The 21,812-nt window shown below is 32.7% G+C and overlaps 1 protein-coding gene across 3 annotated transcripts in view; it reads right to left on the minus strand.

Annotated features, from left to right (window-relative positions):
* The window catches only part of ctnnd2a (catenin (cadherin-associated protein), delta 2a), a 273,177-nt gene that overhangs the window by 145,792 nt on the left and 105,573 nt on the right, over positions 1 to 21,812 (minus strand). For all 3 annotated transcript variants that reach the window (XM_026200540.1, XM_026200542.1, XM_026200543.1), the window contains 2 exons: positions 2,721 to 2,755; positions 2,111 to 2,227 (listed from right to left, as the gene is read on the minus strand). In XM_026200540.1, coding sequence (XP_026056325.1) covers positions 2,111 to 2,227; positions 2,721 to 2,755 — 152 coding nt within the window. The remainder of the gene's footprint in view (positions 1 to 2,110; positions 2,228 to 2,720; positions 2,756 to 21,812) is intronic.

The raw sequence follows: 21,812 nt of genomic DNA on the forward strand, positions 1-21,812 counted from the left end.
ATCTCTGACAAAAAATAAAATAAAAAGAAGAGAAAAGAAAAGGTGAAATGTGGGACACACTTTACATGCTGACAGATTTATGAATTCTAGTCAACCTTGCACCCGTAACACAGCATGGTCAAATATCAACTTATTTTTAATAATACATTTTTTATTTATTTAATAATAAATTGGACAGGACAAATAACCCGTACAATGTGAAAATTATCTTTTAAAGTTGCAAATAAACATACTATTTCAGTCTTATTTGACTTCAGAATTTCACGTTATAATTCAAAGTGTTACTTGCTGTTTCTTTGTAATACTTTATGAAATTTACTAATAATTTTTGAGTGAAAAGTAAATCTTACACCGAAAAAATTACTGCTGCAATTAGTTCTAAGAACTTAACATTTAACATTAGAAAATGTAATCGTTTTTTTTCCAAGTCGTTCAAGCTTGATTTAAAATGATAAATTTAGTTAACTTTAACAATTTTATAGTAAATATTTAAAGTTAAATATTTAAGTTATCTCAACAAAGTTGTTATAATTAATTGAATTTTTATAATGTACTTTATTTAATTTTTCTTTTTTTCTGTCATCTTGTTTTGGTTTATAGTTTAGTTGGCGATTTTGGGTTTAAGAAAATTGCTTTATAAATAAAATGCATTTCTTTTATTATTTATTTATTTATTTCACTTGAAATTCAAACTGAGATTGTCAATAAACCTGGACAATTGCTACATGCTACACTTTACTGTCAGGGAAGACCAAACATGCAGAAGGATTCACCAAAAAATGTAATTTCTTTCATCATTTATTCACACTCACCATTTACAGTACATTTATTATTGGATTTCCATTGTATTATACATTCTTCTGTTCAGGAAAATAAATTCAGTCATAAAGGTTTGTAACGACATGGAGGAGTGAGTAAATGATTGACAGACTTTTTATTTTTGGGTGAATCATTTCTTAATCATATTTTAGTTGTATATAACGGACATTTATTTAACCCTTACATACAGAATTTTTAGTATAATTCTAACAGCAGACTTCTGTCAGGTTTTTTTGGAACGCAACTTCCAGTTCTGCTGTCTTAATTTAACATGGCATGCAGCCAGATGTAGTTTCACAAAATGACAAAAATAAAAGTTCTTACTGTCCCTAAATAAAACACTTTAGGTGCAATGCACAACATAACATCCAGCTAATGATCAGAACTGACATAATAACAGCAATGTACATAACATTAATCTTGACAGATGTTCTCAGTTATGTTCAAAATGCAGATACAAAGACAAAGTGAGACAAACGGTTGCCTTTTACTGTTATAAATGTAAAAAAGGCTGTTTCTTGATTTACAATGGAGATATGGTTACAGTTGCTGCACATGTATTCAGTACTTACAAGTATAATATACATCAGTATATTATATTATTACTTATTCTGCCTGTTAGATGTTTTTATCATTTTATTCATTGGATTGCTCAATAAATGCACTTTTGCAGAAGAAAAATATTATTCCTCTTACAATTTTCAATCATTCACAAGCCACACACAGTATGTCTGACAACATATTTGAAATATTGTGCACCTTGTAAGAGGAAAGAACAAACACATTTTTCCAAACAGAACAACTATGCCATTTTTTAGACTAGAGATGTTTTGCAATTGTTTAGAGTTAACATTCTCTCTCTCTCTCTCTCTCTCTCTCTCTCTCTCTTTTTTTTTTTTTTTTTTGCTGAAAGGCTCTGTCTGGAAATAATTTCACATTATTGCAATAACTAGCACTAGATTCCTTAATGCACCAGTTATCATATTCACCATCTATATCAAAGATGCTGTTTAGAAACTAATCCACTGAATAGACACACCCCCTTTTTCAAAGTCCCACCCTCTTATATACGTGCTGCTCTGTTGATTGACAGTAAATGCTCTTCTTTCAAATGAATGTAGACATCAGTGTGACTCTCATCCAGGTTGTCAAGATGAAATCAATGGTGAAAATCTCTTCGCTAATTGGTAGGATTAAGCTTTAGTTTCTTTCATGGACAACCCTCAAACATAAAGCCAACTCAGGCACTCCTTAAAAAACAGTAAAATAAGCAACTGTGAGTGCTACTCACTATCAGCTGTGGTATATTCCTGATGATCCAAGATCCCAGACTCCTGTAGGGAGCGGATACACGAATCCACCAGTTCCAGACCTGTGTTTAGTTCCTCCTCTATATCTTTCTGTCCATCTGGGAAAAACAGGGAGGAAGTTAATCACGCATGCACTACAAATACTTCCTGAAGCCTCATTCGTCATACTTAGGCTATGACCTCTTGACCTTTTCCCATCACTTGCTCACTAAGCATCCAGGCTGAGGTTGAACTTAATTGGCTGTTTGGATGACCCTGTTAACTGGCATGCTGCTTGTTCTGTGTCAGGACTGACTGCCAACTCTTCCAGGGCCAAAGTGGCATGATTTGCCAAGGGATAAAGGGTTACACAAGCTCCCTAGGATGTAAGATTAACCTCTCAACTGGAGCAGCACCCTTAAGGCCGGAGAGCAGGATACTAAGCTGGGATTCGTCACTGTTTATACACATATGAGAGTGATGCAGACTGGACATGTTGAGTTAAAGATGATTAGAGCAAGCACACTAGAATTGCAACAGGGAATCAGTAAAACTGCTAAAATGGATAATGAAAATACTCCATAATGGATTTAATGAATACTATTCATTTACCTTGGGTATTCCAGCGATACTGCTCATCGGCTGAACTGCAAACAAGAAAAATAACAGTTGGAGTCACTCTCACAATAATATTTCTCACATGTACATGCACATTGAACAAAACAAACTAAATCCTGGTAAAAAATAAATAAATAGAATATATCTTTGCTCATACAAAAAAATATTAATTTACTAATTTCTTTTCAATTATAATGAACTGTTATATTTTACATTGAAAAAAAAAACACAGACAAGTTGAGTAACATTAGATTCTTTTACTTGATTTTTTTTTTTTTTTTAGCTTTGTGTTTTAGTCTCATCTACTTTCTTCCCAGCATGCACTGGGACATAAATAATTGATATGGTTGTTTTATTTACATTGTTGTTCATGATGTTAATATTTAGTAACTTGTTCCCATATCAAAATGATCTTTCAAATGTGTTTAAGTTGAATAGCATTTTTTCCTCATGAGTAGTCATGTGATGTTGTTAGTAGTCTTGAACACTTCAATCCCCAAGACATTTACTCAGAAAACAAACCATACAAAAACACACAAAGAATGGGAACACTTTGCATAGACTCTTATGTTTACAAATGCCAATAAAAGCAGATGAAATAATAACTAATATCAACTTCACATATTAAATTTAGTCAAGACATTTAAACTCAAAAGCCATGCAAACAATTACATTCATTATCCAAGTTCACTTTTACAGTGTAAATGCTGTTTGTGATTCAAGCTTTGATGTTTTATTCTATCTGCGTGCCTGATACAGTACAATTGAGATGTAAGAGAATAATTGCGAAACCCCCAACATCTCTCATCTCATAACAACCCAACATCACTGGCAGGAAACTACAGCAGGCTGGGGTGAACCGAGGGTGTCACTTCACACCAATGCAGATGTATTTTCCCTCTCTCCCAGATCTCGGATCAAAGGTTAACCGGGATAATGCTTCCCACCCTTTAGACCATCATTATTATAAAGATTTCCTATTTATACTGAGAAAGAATACAAATGATGTTGTACAGGCACAAACAGTGGGAATGAAACTGGTGCAGAATATTGGATTTCCTGGACCATGATCGATGCTGCCGGTGCCTGGCTGGGCCAGAGGATGGAAAAAAAGAGAGAGAATAGGGATGGGGTTGGCTAAAATCAGCTCTGCTGCGGTTGACTGCCCATCTACTGTATAGACGCCTTCAGGCGTAGCATGCTGTGACCCATGACAAACAGCCTGACAAACTGTTAGAGGGTTTCCTGCATTGAAAAAAGTCTATTTATCAGCGGTAGATCTCTGCACTAGGTGTAATGGAAAAAACTGTGTGTGTTTACCAGAAAAACGTCCTACCCCCTATGGAAAACTCTTCTGCTGCCCACCGCTGTCCTCCATCAACAGACAATCAAGGCCATTTATCCATTCAGTCTATCCTGCGGCTACATTAAACAGCAGGCATTGGGAATATATACCTAAAAAAGTGGAAACGACTGGGGTGACATTGGAGTGACGAGAGTTGTTTACAGCGTGTGTCCTTGTTCAAGGACCAAGGGGATCGAGCTATAAACTATAAACCGCAAAGACGATGTCTGGGTCATTTCTGAATCTGAATCTGGAAGAGCCTCCATGGTCGCAGAAGTGTTCCAGTAGATTTTGCATTAAAACATTTATTTATGCTTTAAAATATACAAAGATACGTACATTGTGTTCCTGAAGAAGAATTGTTTCATGTGTGAAGTGATTTTAGGAGCAAGTAAATAAAAGATCACGGAGTGAACTGAGGGAACTTAGATTTGGTTTTTGTTGTTCTCTACTTTTCACAATAGAAAACAGCAACTATTGTAAAAGCCTGACGGATATGGGTTTTATTTTTTATTAGGTTATATTGTAGTACAGTATAGTCACATTTCCCATTCGTATGTCCAAACTGTGTAGGGCAAGCAAGCTACTGCCAAAACAACAGGGGCAGGTTTCTGCAGGAAGCACAGCTTTTGCAAATGTAAACATCCAAAATGAATAAATAATAATAATGAATTTTATTTTCACAAGCTCTGTGTTTTGTTTTTTTTCTGGTAATCCAATGAACATGCAGAACATTCGTCTTTTTGCTGTTTAAAATTCACAGACACAGTCTATGTATGTATATATATATATATATATATATATATATATATATATATATATATATATATATATATATATATATATATATATATATATATATATTATATGTATATTTTTATTTATTCATCAAAAATAAGGCAAATTCCATGAAATTCTGCATCCATGAAATTGAGTTTTTATGACTGTATTCCTCAATTATAGCCATGTTTACTGCATCGTGGAAAACATAGGGCCCTACTAATGCAGCAAACGAATATGATAAGCTCATTTTGACAGTAAATGAGACTAAGACATTGCTGTTTATTTACTTAGCATCAAGTCTCTCCAACTAGGTGAGCGTTAAATCACCATTCAACAGACTCAAGCAACCACTGCACTGCTGTCTATTGGACTGCAGAAAGATACATACTTCTCAATCTGCTATATAACTGACTGTACTGACAAACTATGCTGACACCGTGTCTGTGCCACAACAGGACGCGACAAAGCGACCATTGAATTTGAGCTCATCCGTGCATCTCTGGGTCGCCAGTAGCAAACAAGGGTGCACGCTCTGCTGGACAAATTAATTAATTACATCATTTATAAGAATTTATTCTGTATTGTATATTTGTAAAAAAAAAATATATATATATTATTTCGGAGGCATATTTTTCAATACCAATATATCAGTGACAGGTTCATATCGGCCAATAATATCGGCAAATGATACATCTGTTGGACTCTATTAAACACCTCTAATATCAATGAATAACCATTACGGTACTGCTATTTAGAAGTCGTTGAGTAATGGTTATAGATTTGGATTCATAATCATAAATCAGACTCAAACACCTAAGTTATCAGTCTGAAACGATCCAATGATTCATGTACAGTGGTTCTTCAAATACTTATCAAATAGTTTTTAGTTCATAGAAACAATGTTAATTTTTGGCTTTAAGGAATCAGAACAGTAGCTAGAATCATTCAACAACTTAAAATTCCCATCACTACACACATGGCAAACCTTTTGAGACAAAATACTTTCTTCAATTTACTTGTTTCATGATATAAGTAGGAATATGCCTACAATATGCTCATAAAATAATGAGGCTCTTCTACAAAAATAGTGAGATGGCAAATTCTACACGCACAGCAAGTTCTGCCGAGGGTTTAGTGGAAAGGCCTCAGCGTGAACCCCATGAGGACGTTTAGAGCTAGTGCGCTTGGGGAGACGTTACCTTTAATGAACTTGTATTTGAAACCAAGCATCTCGAATGCAAAGGATGGAAGGAAAGTTCTCAGTTGACAAAATAATTTTTTCAGCTGCTTGTTTATACAGATTTTCACTTTAAATAATGCATGAGTCAGGCGTCTGAATAATGAAAATGTTGACTTGTCTGAATGGGAAATGTTTCTAATAATCAAAATCTACTTATATTATTGTGTGCGGAAGGAAAGAATGAATGCGCCTCAAATTAAATGGTGTGATTCAATAGAAATGCTTTTCTTTTGTCCCATTGCTTTGTCAACATTTGAGAGAAAATGACGTCAAAGCATAAACCCTGTGCGACAATTTAGATCATACTTCTTCAGAAAGTCGTTTCACTCTCTTAGATCCAATCAAATTCGAGGACCGGCGTCAACTTGTGTAATGCTGATTATTTTATAGCAGGCCAATATTTGAAATAGCCTGTCTCTCAAACACCAACAAATCACTTCTTCTCCTTGTGCCTTGCGGTTTCATTTCCAAGAGGCTTTAACACACAATGAACTCTGTGGCCAAGCAGATTTCAGCTCGAGATGCTGTCACACACCTTCTGTTCAGATGGATGCGCCGGAGCCAGACGCCAGAGAGCAAGGCAGTCAGAACCAGCAGCATGATCGAGGAGCCTGCAGACCTGTGACAAGGCTTTTAATTGCAACCTGTTGGCAAGTGCAGACGATCACATGGCCAGAGACAAATGCATGCTGGGTTGCATGCCAGTGTCAAACAAGGCAATGGAGGTGCATAGCATTAGGGTTGCATGCTCTGGGGTTTACCTTTTTATGCTTAGATAAAAGTAGAAAGTAAAAGACACAAAATCAAGAGCTAGAAAGTTTAGATTCCTCTCATTAGTATTACTAATAAGACAATATAGATGATATTGATGATAATAATAATAATAATAATTATAATAAAGTCTTGTTGTTAAGATACTATTATTTCAATTAATACATTTTTATTATTATTATTATTATTATTATTATTATTATTATTATTATTGAAATGTTTATTATTAGTAATATCAGTATGTATTACTATTATTAATACTGATAAAAGGAAAATATTAAATATATTACATGGATACATTATGGAATTAATATTATATTCAATGAATAATAATAACAATAACAACAACAACAACAAACAACAACAACAACAAACCAACAGTTATTATTAAGATATAATATACTATTAAATGAATACAATATTTGTATATTTATTATAATTATAATTATAATTATTATTATTATCATCATCATCATTTATATTTAAAATGTTTATTATTAGTGGTTTCAATATTATTACCATTATTACTACTGATAAAATGAATATATTAAATATATTACATAGATACATTAGAAAATTAATATTATATAAAATTAATAATATTAAATGATAATAATAGTGCTGTCAAATAAAATAAAAGTTTTTATTTACATAACATGTGTGTGTACTGTGTATATTATGTATATATAAATACACACACATGCATGTATATATTTAAGAAAAATATATCACTTTTTTCTATATTTATATATAATATAATTTATATGAATATAAAAATATGCACGTAAATACAAGTAAAAATTTTCAATATATATGTATATTTATTATTATTGTATAACAAATATACAAATTACACACATATATTATGAAAACAACTTATTTTGGATGTCAAATGATTAATCGTTTGACATCACTAAATAATAATGATAATACTAATAATAACCTTTATAATGAAGACATAAGATACTATTATTTTCATTATTTTAATAATAATAATAATAATAATGATAATAATAATAATAATAATAATAATAATAATAATAATAATGTTAATATTTTTTATTATTTGTGATAATATTTTTTACTGTTATTAATACTGATAAAACATACTATTTACTATTCAATAAATATTATATTTAATAAAAATAAAAGTATTATGATTATTATTATTGTTGAATGCATTTCAATCTTATTAACAACAACAACAACAACAGTAATAATATTACAATACTACTAATATTGTATTTCATAACTTTATTATTACTCATTAGGTTATGTTATCACCATTAATATTATTATTTTTCCAGTTTCCTTTTTTTTCAGTTTTACATTACAATAGTAATATATCGATGTCTTCATTTATTTATTTACATAGTTTTCAGTTTACTGAATTGCACTAGGCCATATCACAAATAAAATGTATTTTGATCATTTTGCAGCACCAGCACCAGTACATATGAATGCTATTTGTGCCTTTCTCTCCCTGTAAATACTTGACCTCATAAAAGCAGTCAAGCCTGATGCACTAAACCATCTCTGGTGTAGCTCTGCCTTGATCCTCTTGACTGACCATGATGAGTGTGTGTGTGTGTGTGTGTGTGTGTGTGTTCTCAGAGCACAGCAGGCCATGGTCCATCAAGACACCACACAGAATTAGAATAGTCTAATTCACTGAGATGGATCGGTACACCTTCTACACCCTTCTTTATAGCTGGTCCATTTGGAAAACCCTAGTTACATCACAGATTTAGCAGCTCTCTGATAACTATCTGCTACACAGGCCTCCAAGCAAAGTTGTCCTTCAATAAAACATACATTACCCTACCAAATCTAATAAAGCAGCTGTAGTCAGAATAAAAGATGAGACACAATTAACACCAGACAAATAGAACGGTATCAACTGGAGTAAAATGGCACAGCTAAATCAATAACAATTACTGCAAGACTACGCATCCATACGTTACACATACACTAGACCGAACTAACTGCAATATTAACCTCATTACCACAACTTCCATAGTGTAAATGCTGACATCCATCCCTGATGTGTCCTAACAAGAAAGAAATGTATCTTCACTCAGCCAAAACCCAATGACTCTCTGCTTTCCAACACTGAGCATCTTGGACAACTCATTCTGAAGTCTTGAATAAGATACAAACACTCTCATTCATGTCTTTGTGGGAATTAGATTCAGTGTGGACTCCTTCCAGAATGCTTGATTAGAGGCCTTTAATTTAGAGACTTTAATTACCTTCGGCTGCCAGTTCAACTGAGGGGGGCACTTCTTTTCGACAGGAAAATCGGCCACATGGCATGATGTTTATGTACGGTTATGTGCCAAACACTGCGTTCCCATGGTCTAAATACCCAGAACTGTACACTGAATAGATGTTATTAGTTAGAGAACATTACTAGCTATAATGTTAGTGTTACAGTGAAAATATTTGATGTCAGTGATCCAGACTAATTATTTTTTCTAGGAGCACTGAAGGCCCTGACTGAAAATTTTTAGGAGCACAAGCAGAAAATTTAGGGGCATACCTTAAATCAGCCTGCAACACAATCGATCACAGATTTTCCACATTTTAACTGTATTACTGACAAATGCTTTGATAATAAAAAGACTTAACTCATTTAAGTTATAATGTGCAGTATTCTTTTCATTTCTGAGTGATATGACTAGGGCTGGGTATCGACTCAGATGTCCCGATTCGATTTCAATTCACAAGCTCTTGATTTGATTCTCAAATTTTTTTTCATATATTTTTTTATTTCATTGAATGAATATAGTTTTAATACAAATGCTACTGAAAATTCTAAAAAATGAACACTAAATATCAGTTTACAAATGGTGAATTTATAAAAGGAAATTTAGTATACAGGCCTGTATTTTAATTTTTTTTTATAGTGTCCTTTTTTAAACAATAATAGGGCCATTAAAAAAATTTCTTCTTATTTTTTCTGGTAATAAGATCAAGGCATAAAACAGTTTAATTTATCCTAATCAAATGAAAAACCCTTTTATTTTTTGACAAACAAAGTGCTGCACAACAGAGGTTTACTGTTAAAATAAAAATGTAAATTAATTTAATAATAAAATCTTTTAAAATAAAATAAACATTAGAAACCACCACAGAAATTATTATGGTTTCAATTAAAACAATTAGTCTTTTTTGGGCATTATTCCAATAGGAATGACTGTTGTTCTATTATTTCCAACCTGCCAGATTACATCTCACCAAGAGAATCAATCAAATACCAGTACAGTAGACACCATTATATGTTACCTTAAAGACAATATAATTCCCATTACAACCCTTAAATCTATTACATTTCTATTGTGTTCTAGGAGGGGTTCTATTGTTTTTTTGTTTCTATTTTTTAGGGTATATTATATTATGGTATTACTACTTTTACAGAATTTACTTAATCACTGAATTTCACAGGAAAGATTAGTTTATTTTGAATAAATAAAGAACTGTATTGCTTTATTCAATTATTAAAGTACATAGGTTACATAGGCTGATTTATTAATTTTTAAGTATAGGGATTTTAAGAACAAGTGGAAAATGTGCTGAATGTTTCATTTCATCCAAGTGAAATTAGGAAAGCAGTTAGACTGAATTTAAACTTGTTTTAAACACAGAGCCAGGTGCGAGTTGATGTTTATATGCATTATAAACTTCTTTTAAATTAGAATCTGTTGGGGAGATAGAATGTGCAATATAGTGTTCCTGTACTAATAAAAACATCTGAAGAATGTATCTTTTATTCTCCATTTCTAAAAGCAAAACCGATAAGGGAGCTCTTGATGTGTGTTGTAATACAGCTCTTACAAATTAACGTTAAGTTTTTTGTTTGGTGTCTGTCATTTCGAAGCCGATGTAATCTCATATTACATAATTACATATTACATATGCTCTGGAACAGAGTAATATCGCTTCAACATCGCAGGCTTTGCAATTAGCAAACCGCAAAGTCTCAAATCGCGACTTGCGATTCGATTTCGATTAATCGCACAGCCCTACTAGCTTATCAGAAAAGAGAGTAAATAATCAAGGCTTAATTGTTAGTGCACGGTTTATCAAGTACCTTTTGCTTGTGTGGACGCACAACATTTCTGCAATGTTTTTCTCAACCAATTTCTGCAAAAGCATATGTGATGCAAGTTTAATCAAAGAATTGCACAAATGGAAAGGAAACTTCAAACGTTTAAAAGAGAATGTAAGTGTTTAACGAATGCTGAAGTCTGAAAATACACCTGAAACCTGAAACCTACAGATAACCCAGATCTGTCACGCGTCACACTGGGGAGGCATCAGGCTAAAGCAATAATGACAAGTCTGAAACGTCTGGCCCCTTTACAAGCAATTAAAATCGGCCTGCCATAGTGCACTTTCTTATCTTTAAAAGCATCTGTATCAGAGATTGGTCTGTAGCTGTGGAGAACAATATTGCCAAACCATGCTCACATAAATAATTCAACAAGCCACAGAACAGAATACGTCAACAGTGAACACATACAGTATTTGGGGATTTCACATTGATTGCCATTGATGATATGACCAAATATGAGTCTATTATTAAATTATTAAGATATTCAGAATTAAAAGTAGTCAACAGCCAAACATTTTTGTTTTCTCTGTACAGTGTGAAAAGAGTGGCGTTGGTATGATGCAGATGAGAAGTATTTATGGAGCGGAAGGAAAACCATGCTTGACTGCTTTGCTGCCTTCTTGCATTCAGAGATGAAAAATGACGTTTTAATTTTAGGACTCCATCAAAATGGAGCAAAAACAGCTAACAGGCAGTCTATTTGTGTACCCTTCAGGGATGCTCTGCGTCAACACACGCACACTCTTGAAGAAGCCATTATGGCACTGATGAGAAGATATTCATTTCTGACGGGACACACACATCCGGCTCACATTTCTCTCCACATATACGGCACATTTCATAGGAAGATGGGAACCTTTCAACTCGGCCTCAAACTTCACATCCTGTTTGCTAATGGTCACACATGCCCACATCACCGGAGGATCATTTATCTCTGTTTAGTAACTCATTAGAGTTAACCAGACATCCGCATTTTAGTGTCCTGTCCCCGGCTGAAGCTGTCCACGGAAATGTCCCCGCTGTTTACTGTGCTTAATAATATCTAATGGGACAGAACATGCTATATGTGGTAAGAAAAGGCAGTATGATTATGACTCATCAGTTTGCATTATTCTTCAGTTTACACATTCATGAAATTATTTATTTAGACGATATGGTATTATCGAAACATTACAAATTACAATGAGAACAATGTATTATTTGTAATATAAAATTTTATTATTTGTTTTCTTAAATGTTATATTTATATAATAAACTAGATAACATAATTATTGTTTATTTTAATTATTAGTTATAAGAGTTTCTTATATATGTTTACTTATACTAAATTCAGAAAGTACAAATTAATAATTTTAAAATATTGTAATAAAGTGTATATATATATATATATATATATATATATATATATATATATATGACTAATCAGTTTTCGTTAATCTTTAGTTTATTGATTCATGCAATAATTGTTTAGATGATACGTTATTATTGATATAGTATAAAAATTACGAGAACATTTTATTACTTGCTTTATAACTATTTTACGATTTCTCAAATTTATTATTTAATATTCATAATAAACTAGCTGTATATATATATATATATATATATATATATATATATATATATATATATACACACATATATATATATATTTAGCTGTAATTTAATATTTCTATAATAAACTATATATTTTTTATTAAGATATAAAATGTAAGATATTATTTATGCTTTCTATTTTCAATTACAATAACTTTGTTTATATTTGTTTATACATTTTTATATAGTAAACTAGATCACATTTTTATTAAATTATTAAATATTATACAATAGTACAATAGTTTTAGATGTAGTTATATTTTAATGTGAACTATACACTCATAAGTAAAATGTAAGCCGTAAGTATAATGGTTATGTGTGGTTATATGTAGTTTATATACTAACAAAACTAACCTAAAAATGTATTATGTAATTTCAACTTTAATGTAAATTAACCATATAGCTTGGAAACAGTAACTGAGAACAATTGAAAGTGCTGTTGTTGACTACATGCAATTCATACTAGAATGATATACTGGTTTCCTCAAAGTACTTAATTTACCAAAGTAAAACACAAAACCAGATTTGCCTTCATCTGAAATAATATCTTTGACAATTTCGATGATATATTAATCACTGAACTTAAAATTTCCTCAGTTTGAATTTGAAAAAATCTAGTCACCTTACATTAGACTCTCTCTTTCTTTTGAAATCTCAATTCTCGGGTCTCTCGGGTCACAGACAGACAGAGAAAAGAAAAGAGATAGAGAAAGACAAGTGCGAAGTTGAGTCCCAAGGCGAGTTGTCAGAGTATATGTGAGAGTTTGAAGTGTATTTTCCTGTAAAAGAGTCCACTGCCTCACTACTGGTGACAGGGTTATGAGACATGGCAGCCGTTAGCATGAAGATACAGTATGCATATACTTCAGACTGCAGAAAGTCGAATGCACATGGACCGCTGAGGTTTGGGAAAGGCAGCAGGGGTTGGGAGATGGAGATATGGGAAAAGATCTTATTGTTATACACCAGTTGCAGTAACATTTTCTGTAATGGATCCCTAAAGATCGGCTGAGTTTAATGTAGGGCAGTCCCCACACACTGCCTGCTGGCAATTACCTACAGCGTGGCTGTGGGATGCCATCCGTCCATGTATGTGTGTGAGAGAGAGAACAAGCAAATGTGTGGAAGAATAAAATGTGTCTTAGTACACGTCCATCATGTAAACCCTACACCTGCTTAAAAAATAAAAATAACCTAGCAAATTGAGCCAAACAGACTAAACCCAGTATTTGTCTGGTGTTGAAAGTGAACAAAGCATGTGAGAAAAGAGAGTAAAAACTGGGCTTGATGAATGAATGAAAGTTACTGGCCGGGTAGCATTAACACATTAAAATCAAAATGAAAAATAGTAAAATAAAGTTTGAATAAATATATTATTAAATAAATTATATATATATATATATATATATATATATATATATATATATATATATATTTATTTATTTATTTATAATATTTATATTTTTTAATTTTTTTAAATATTTTCTGGTTTCAGTAATTTTGTTGTGTTTTTGTTATTTTACTACACTGTAAAAAAATAAAAACCTCATCAACTAAAAATATCTAATGACTGGTTATTTCTAAAATTTCAATCAAATTCACACTATTTCAATTTGGCTGATTTAAACATTTAAATGTGATCGCAAATTAATTTAGGCCAACTGAAAATTTTAAATGTGATCAGTCAATAGGAAAATTTCAGTTGGAGAGGTCTGAATTGTTCTGTTTCTATTTTTATTTTAATACAGTTTGCTTATATTTTTATTTCAAGTAACAATAAAAAAAATTATTTTGCTTTGTAAATTACCTTATGCTCACCAAGGCAGCGTTTATTCGATAAAAAATACAGTAAACATTTATATTTACAAAATTAAAAATACAATTTAATATACAATTAAAATACTGTATAATTTATTTAAATATTCAGCAGCCAGAAATTACTAGTCATCACACTAAAAACACTGATTTGGTCCTGAAGGGTTTTTGTTTTAAAATATGCATATACTTTTTAACATATTACCTTGAGAATTAGCTAAAATAAAATAATATATTTTTCGTATTTATACGAATTTTTATTTTTAAATGTATATATATATATATTTGTTAAGAATTTATTTGACAAACAACAACAACAAAAACAGTAAACCGTAATATTGGTTTAATTAAACCAATTTAAAGTTAAATTACCCCCCAACAACCCCCCCACCCCCCAAAAAAGAACAGGAAAAATCTTTTTTTCAGTCTATTCAATTTCAATTTAGCATCTTTGCTGATTAAAAGTATCTTTTATCTCTTTGCAAAAAAACACATAAAAAAATATCTCACTGACACCAAACCTTTGAACAGCATGTACATCCATGAATCTGTACCACACACTGGAAAGCAGTGGGAGAGGGAAAAACATTTTTGCTGATACATCCCAATTGATATTAGCTTTCCATTTAGTAGGCACACAAGTCAGCCATGATGGCGTTTGGATGGATGGCCTGTTACGCTCACAGAGCACGTCATTAATCTCTCCTTTCCTCTCATTCAAATAAACAACACCATTAAGACAGCAGTTCTGCCCATCAACATACTCATAGTAAATAAGCCCGCTGTGTGGTTCGAAACGTAAAAGCAAGTTTATGGGCAGGCAAGCAATAATGATGTTTACTCAAAGGCTCCTGGTCCTCAAGGGGACAAACAAAGAAATGGCCATCAAGGGCAGATCACTTATAATCTGCCTCTAAACCCATAAAACACACTGTCTATCCTCTGTAGAAAAACAATGGCTCTTGTATTTTATATTGATGTGCGTATAAGCAAAGTCTTAAATGTCTCCCAGAATGGCTCTCTTAAACACAATAAAAATTAAAGTATCCGCTCAAACCAACCACACGCGGCTTTGTGAGATATATTATTCAGCACGAATCCCAGTGTCCCATGTCTTGGGTTCATCATATTGCAGAAACAGCTATGGAAGCAGGAGGACATGGTGATGTATAATGAGGCTGAGGGATTATCTAGCTGGGTCAGAGAGAAATCAATGGACATTTTACATAGCAATCGGCCTCAATCAAAAGATTGCCTCGTGCTGCTTGGTCAGGGCATCGGCAGTGAGATTAGTGAATTAAATAGTCAATAGGATCTTCACCGCACAAGCAGATGCATGTCGAAATGAAGAATCGTTTCGCTTGTTATGTTGCAAGCATCTCAATTACTATTGCTCATAATGCTCATGACAACCACATCCCAGCATCGCAGTGACGTTTACATGGGTAAGTTGCACTCACATAAAAAAAAAAAAAAAAAAAAAAAAAAATATATATATATATATATATATATATATATATATATATATATATATATTTTTTTTTTATGTAAATGTGAGTGCAACTTACCCATGTAAACGTCACTGCGATATATATATTAATAATAAGTTGGCTTACTTAATATTGCATTATATGAATTTTAAAATATTGAATATCCAACAAATAACAAGCCAATAATATATATATATATAATATATATATACAGTCACACAAATTGTAGAGTCACACTGAAGGCATCAAGGGCTATTTGACCAAGAAGGAGAGTGATGGGGTGCTGCGCCAGATGACCTGACCTCCACAGTCACCGGACCTGAACCCAATCGAGATGGTTTAGGGGTGAGCTGGACCACAGACAGAAGGCAAAAGGGCCAACAAGTGCTAAGCATCTCTCGAGGAACTCCTTCAAGACTGTTGGAAGACCATTTCAGGTGACTACCTCTTGAAGCTCATCAAGAGAATGCCAAGAGTGAGCAAAGCAGTAATCAAAGCAAAAGGTGGCTACTTTGAAGAACCTAGAATATGACATATTCACACTTTTTTGTTATGTATATAATTCCATATATAATTCCACACGTGTTAATTCATATTTTTTGTATATATATACATACATATATATATATATATATATATATATATATATATATATATATATATATATATATATATATATATATATATACATATAGTTCATTCATATATAGTTTTGATGCCTTCAGTGTGAATCTACAATTTTCATAGTCATGAAAATAAAGAAAACTCTTTGAATGAGAAGGTCTGTCCAAACTTTTGGTATGTACTGTGATATGTATAATATAATTAATAATATATGCATATTATTAATTCTTTTCAACTGGTAAATAGCTGATATAAAAATGTTATACTAATTTTGCTGCAAAAAAAATATACTAAAAAGTAAAACAAAATAAATAGTTTGAATATTTATAAATGATAAATGTTAAGCACAACAATAATACAAATGCAAGTACAAGAACAAATATTCAAAATAATAAAATACAAAAAACATAAATCATAAAATCATAAAATAAATTATATTAATTTATTAATCATTTATAATGCAAAAAGTTAATTAATTATATTCACATTTAAATAATATATTGCAAATTAAAATACCATTATAATATTAATAATTATTAATAATTTTATAGATAGATTTTTTATTTAATATAATTATATAATTTAATAGACAGATAGTAGAAGTACATTCAATATAACAACACAAAAATATAATAGATAGATGACAGATGAAAGTGGTGTATAAAAAAAATAAAATAAAAAAGGGGAGCCAAAAACGTGAAAATGGCATAACCTGGACTTGTAAGACGGACTCATTTTTCTGACCAACAGACCAATAAACCCTGTCTGTAGTGTGATGAGATCTGCTGGGTAGAGTAAGGCCCAGAAGCAGACAGCAGACCGGCTCACTCTAGCCACGCTGATGAAATAATCAGATTTGACATAATGCATAATTGTGTGTCGTGCACACTGTAAAACAAGTGACTGAGGGAGGAAAATCAAGAGACAATGGTAGTTCAGACAGTAGATGAGCGTTACATCATCGAAAGCTAAATCTTTTGTAATATATGTTCTGTGCTGCTCAAGCAACAGCTGTATTCCCTATTCACAAAAGGAATGACAGCTTGTCGTCATAATTTTACCCTGTCAATCAAACTCTGAGCATCAGCCTTTGTGCACTGTATAGACCAGAAAATAAATATGCAAATGAGCAGTTCTGACTCCCTTCAATTTCAACTACAACGGCTCTTTTTCTTTCAACCCAGTTGCCCATTTTTAGACAAAAATGCAAATACAAATGCAAAAGGGGCTTGTGAGGCATAATAAAGGCAAGGTGTTTAAAAATTATTGACAAGACATCAAACATACCACAAAATTCAAACATAGTATGCTTCAATAAACGTCTGAATAATTGCCTTGCATTTTCAAATACGCGCTACCAATCAAAACAGAAGAAGAAGAAGAACAAACGGAGCAATTCCAACCAGGTCCTCACACCATCAGAGCTCGGACCCTAATAAAATATAATAATCCTAAACATTTAACAATACTCAAATGTAAAATACAAAGTGATGATATTCAAATTAATTATAACAATAAGACAACTACATTTAATACAATTATTCAATTGTTAGAAATAAATAATACATTAATTCAAACTAATCAAAAAATAACAACATTATACTATATAACATTATATTTTATTATTAAATGCCATTGATTTATAACATTAATTTTCAGTTCAGTATTAAGTAGTCTGTTTCATTTTAACTCGAAGGCTGAATGTAATTAAAAGAAGGAGATTCAGTATGAAAAGACATCATCACAATATTATAAAGAGCTAAATGCTCCTGAAGAACACTTTCTTAATATGAGGATTGACCTCCGCCAGAAAGAGGTTGAAGACCCACGGTCATTTATGCTGATCTAGCGTTCAGCTGACTAAAGTTTGTGCAGATCTATTTTCACTTCTATGAAATGGCCACAGTGTCCAAGGTTTTCAGTCCAAAGTGAATGCTCAGCAGGAAACCTGCAGGGACTCCACACAGCAGAGCATTTCAGAATTTTTGCCATTTTGGCAATAAGCGAAACTTTAGGTTCAAGGAATAACTGAAACTAGTGAGATAATGAATGTCAGCTGAAACTGAACCTGAGTCCCTCTTTCACAGTCTGTTTGCACTGATGTCCTGTGTTACAATGTTCGTAGTAGGGGAAGGAGGAGGCGGGAACTGGCGAACATTCAAATAAAACTTTAATAACAAAATAAACACACAACAGCGCGACAGCCGCTCGCGGATGACTGCCGCGCACAAACAAAACCAAAACACAAAAGAAAACCTAAATAAAACTCTCTCGTCCTTCCCTGTCATTACTCCTCGTTTTATTCTTCCGGAGCTCCTCCGTGGGACTCGCATGGCAGTTCTTATTAACTCCTCCGGCCTTGCTCCGTTCTCACGGCTCTAGGCCCCGCCCCTCTCATCACACCCTGCTTATGAAATCTGTGTGAAACAGGCCTGAGTCCTTTTCCAATATACTTGCAAGATGACTTAAAAACACGTCCCTCTAGCGGTTTTTGTAAATGCATTCATTGAACATCCATAACGTAAACACATACACACACCCCATGTTCGCTTCCAGCCCTATAGCCAATCAGAATAATTTATGATCCTCCATAGACACACACATACACTCTCTCTGCATGACTGCATGTCCTTCATCTATTCCTGCTGTGTTCCCACTAGGAGCTTCTATTGAATCCTTTCAGGCATGGGAATGCAGCACGTGTTGAATATGGATTCATACAATCCCCCTCTGGTTAACTCTCCTACTGGTATACAGGCCCACACAACCAAGAAAACACAAACATACCTATACAAGCTGCCAGGTGAGTGAATGTGTGCCTTATGCAGCTCCCCTCCTCACGCTGGGGTTTGTGTTAGCATGTTTTTCAGCTTCATATACAGTATGACGGTTACGCTACAGTCCAGCGGTAGGAAAGTGTCAAGAGCAAAGAACATAACACCATTAAATCACAGCACCGCAGGGCTGTGCTGAAACTTCTCGCTCGCTCGGTCTTTGGATGTTTTCACTGCTGCAGAACAGTGGCAACAAAATGCCATGCTGACTTCTCACTCTGGAATGGACAGAGTCAACTGTGATCGGTTAAGGTCATGTCTAGAGTGCAGGAGAGTCTGGTAAAAAGAAGACTGTTTGAATGGAACAGTTTTTGTGTGAGTCCAGCACTGTTCTCAAGGTTTAAAGATCTGACTTGGGTGAGCCGTTCACAAGTGTTTAACAAGACAGATCGACATATATAGTACTCATGGTAGTAACATGTCTTCTGTGATCATCGTGACTGGATTTAAAAAACAATGGTTTTGTGGCTCCATAAAACACTTATGATGAAGAAGCCAAAGTAAATTATCTGCAAAAATTAATTTAACTTAAATTAAATGAAAATAAAGATAAAAAATAATAAATAAATAAATCAGGAAATTAACTTTTATTTAAAAGAAAATGAACAAATTAATAAACATTTAAAAGAAATGACAAACAGAAAGACAAACTCTCTAGGTTTTTTTTTTTCTTCTTCTTTTTTTCAGCGGACTTAAGTAAATATTGTTGATATGTGAATGATATATTGATTGATATATTGTTCTTTTAAAGCCATATGGTAAAAGTTCAAGACCACTGTTTTAGTATAATTGTTGATTGACAGATGGGTAGGTTGTCCTTCACTGTGTAAAGGCCGACGGTTTCTAATTGATTATCTGAGAAAATGGGTTGATATAAAATAAAATAAATAAAACAATACTGGGTAGGGTAAAAAACATTTAAATTAAAACAAACAAATTAGTAAATCTATTTAAAAGAAATTAGGTAAACAAATCGAAAGACTAACTCTTTGTTTTATTGTGGAGTTCAGATAAACATTTATTGTTTATATATTGACTGATATATTGCTTTTTTAAAGCCATATGGTAAAAGTTCAAGACCACTGTTTTAGTATAATTGTTGATTGACAGATGGGTAGGTTGTCCTTCACTGTATAAATGCAGATGGTTTCTTATTGACTATCTGAGAAAGTGGTAAATTAAATTAAATTTAATTAATATACTGAACGAAAAAGAAACAAACTCCATTTACTTTTAAGTGGACTCAAGATAAATAGATTTTTCCAATTTTTTAAATTCAAATTTTGATTGAGAGAGGAGTATAGGCAGTCCTTCGCTGTACAACACAGATGATTTCCGATTTGTAGAAAAAAACTGGGTAAAATCAGTTTAAGAAAATAAATGCATAAATAAATATTTAAAAGAGATGAAGGATAAGCAGGATGGACTTTAAATGAATAAATAAGTAAAGAAAAGTAGATGGGTTCTTTACTGTACAAATGCGGGTGGATTCTGACTGATTACCTGATGAAATAGTTTGAGTGAAAAGTTTTGGAGCCTGTTCACAGCAATATTTTGTGCTGTGTCCACCTGTGATCTGATCACTTGAGATGGATCTCAAACAGCAAGTGTAATCCGGATCGGTGTGTGCTACAGTTCCGGAATCCTTGCATTGATTACGGGTCAGATTCAGTTAAACCTTGACGATGAGACTTCCGCTTCTCTCTTTTCAAGACGGCAAGCCATTTTTTCTCTCTCCATCACTTCTCCTCTGTATCTCAGCATGCAGAGAAGTATTAAATCAAGCCCAGCATCTCTTTGTCTCTTCTGTCTGTAATATTTAATATCTGATTCAATTAATATCTCCACAGTCCTTACAAACACAGGCCCACAATTAATCAGTGCAGAAGCTCATCCCTCATTGTCAGAATAAAATCAAATAATCCTGATGATACAGAACTGGGAGGATCAAGAGCAAGAGACATGGGGATTTTACAAGATTCAGAAAGACACAATTCACTCATTATTGGGTTTAAGATGACAAGTGATATGAAAAGTATAAAAGAAGCAGGGTTAACTAAAACTAAAACCATAAGAAATATTAACTGAAATTTTTTTTTGGTAAGTAAACTATTTTTTCACTTGAAGCCAAGAAAATTACACAACAAAACGACTAAAAACATAACAAATTTAAATAACAAAGGAAAATATAAAATAAAAGCTGATTCATATATATATATATATATATATATATATATATATATATATATATGTGTGTATATAAAACTATAATAACATAACTGTAAGCAAAATATCTAAAGATAGCCAATAACACGGAAAAAATGAAAGACATTAATTGAGGGATAGGATGCTGGGCGTCAGTAGGGTCTTGATGAAAAGACCAAACATGGCTGTTCACCAACATGTGTTTTTGTTCCCACCAGACCGCTTTGCTACAGAAAACCAGTTTACTGTCAGCATTCACGTTGTTC

This window comes from Carassius auratus, chromosome 24, assembly GCF_003368295.1.
Source record: "Carassius auratus strain Wakin chromosome 24, ASM336829v1, whole genome shotgun sequence".
NCBI classification, from domain to species: domain Eukaryota; kingdom Metazoa; phylum Chordata; class Actinopteri; order Cypriniformes; family Cyprinidae; genus Carassius; species Carassius auratus.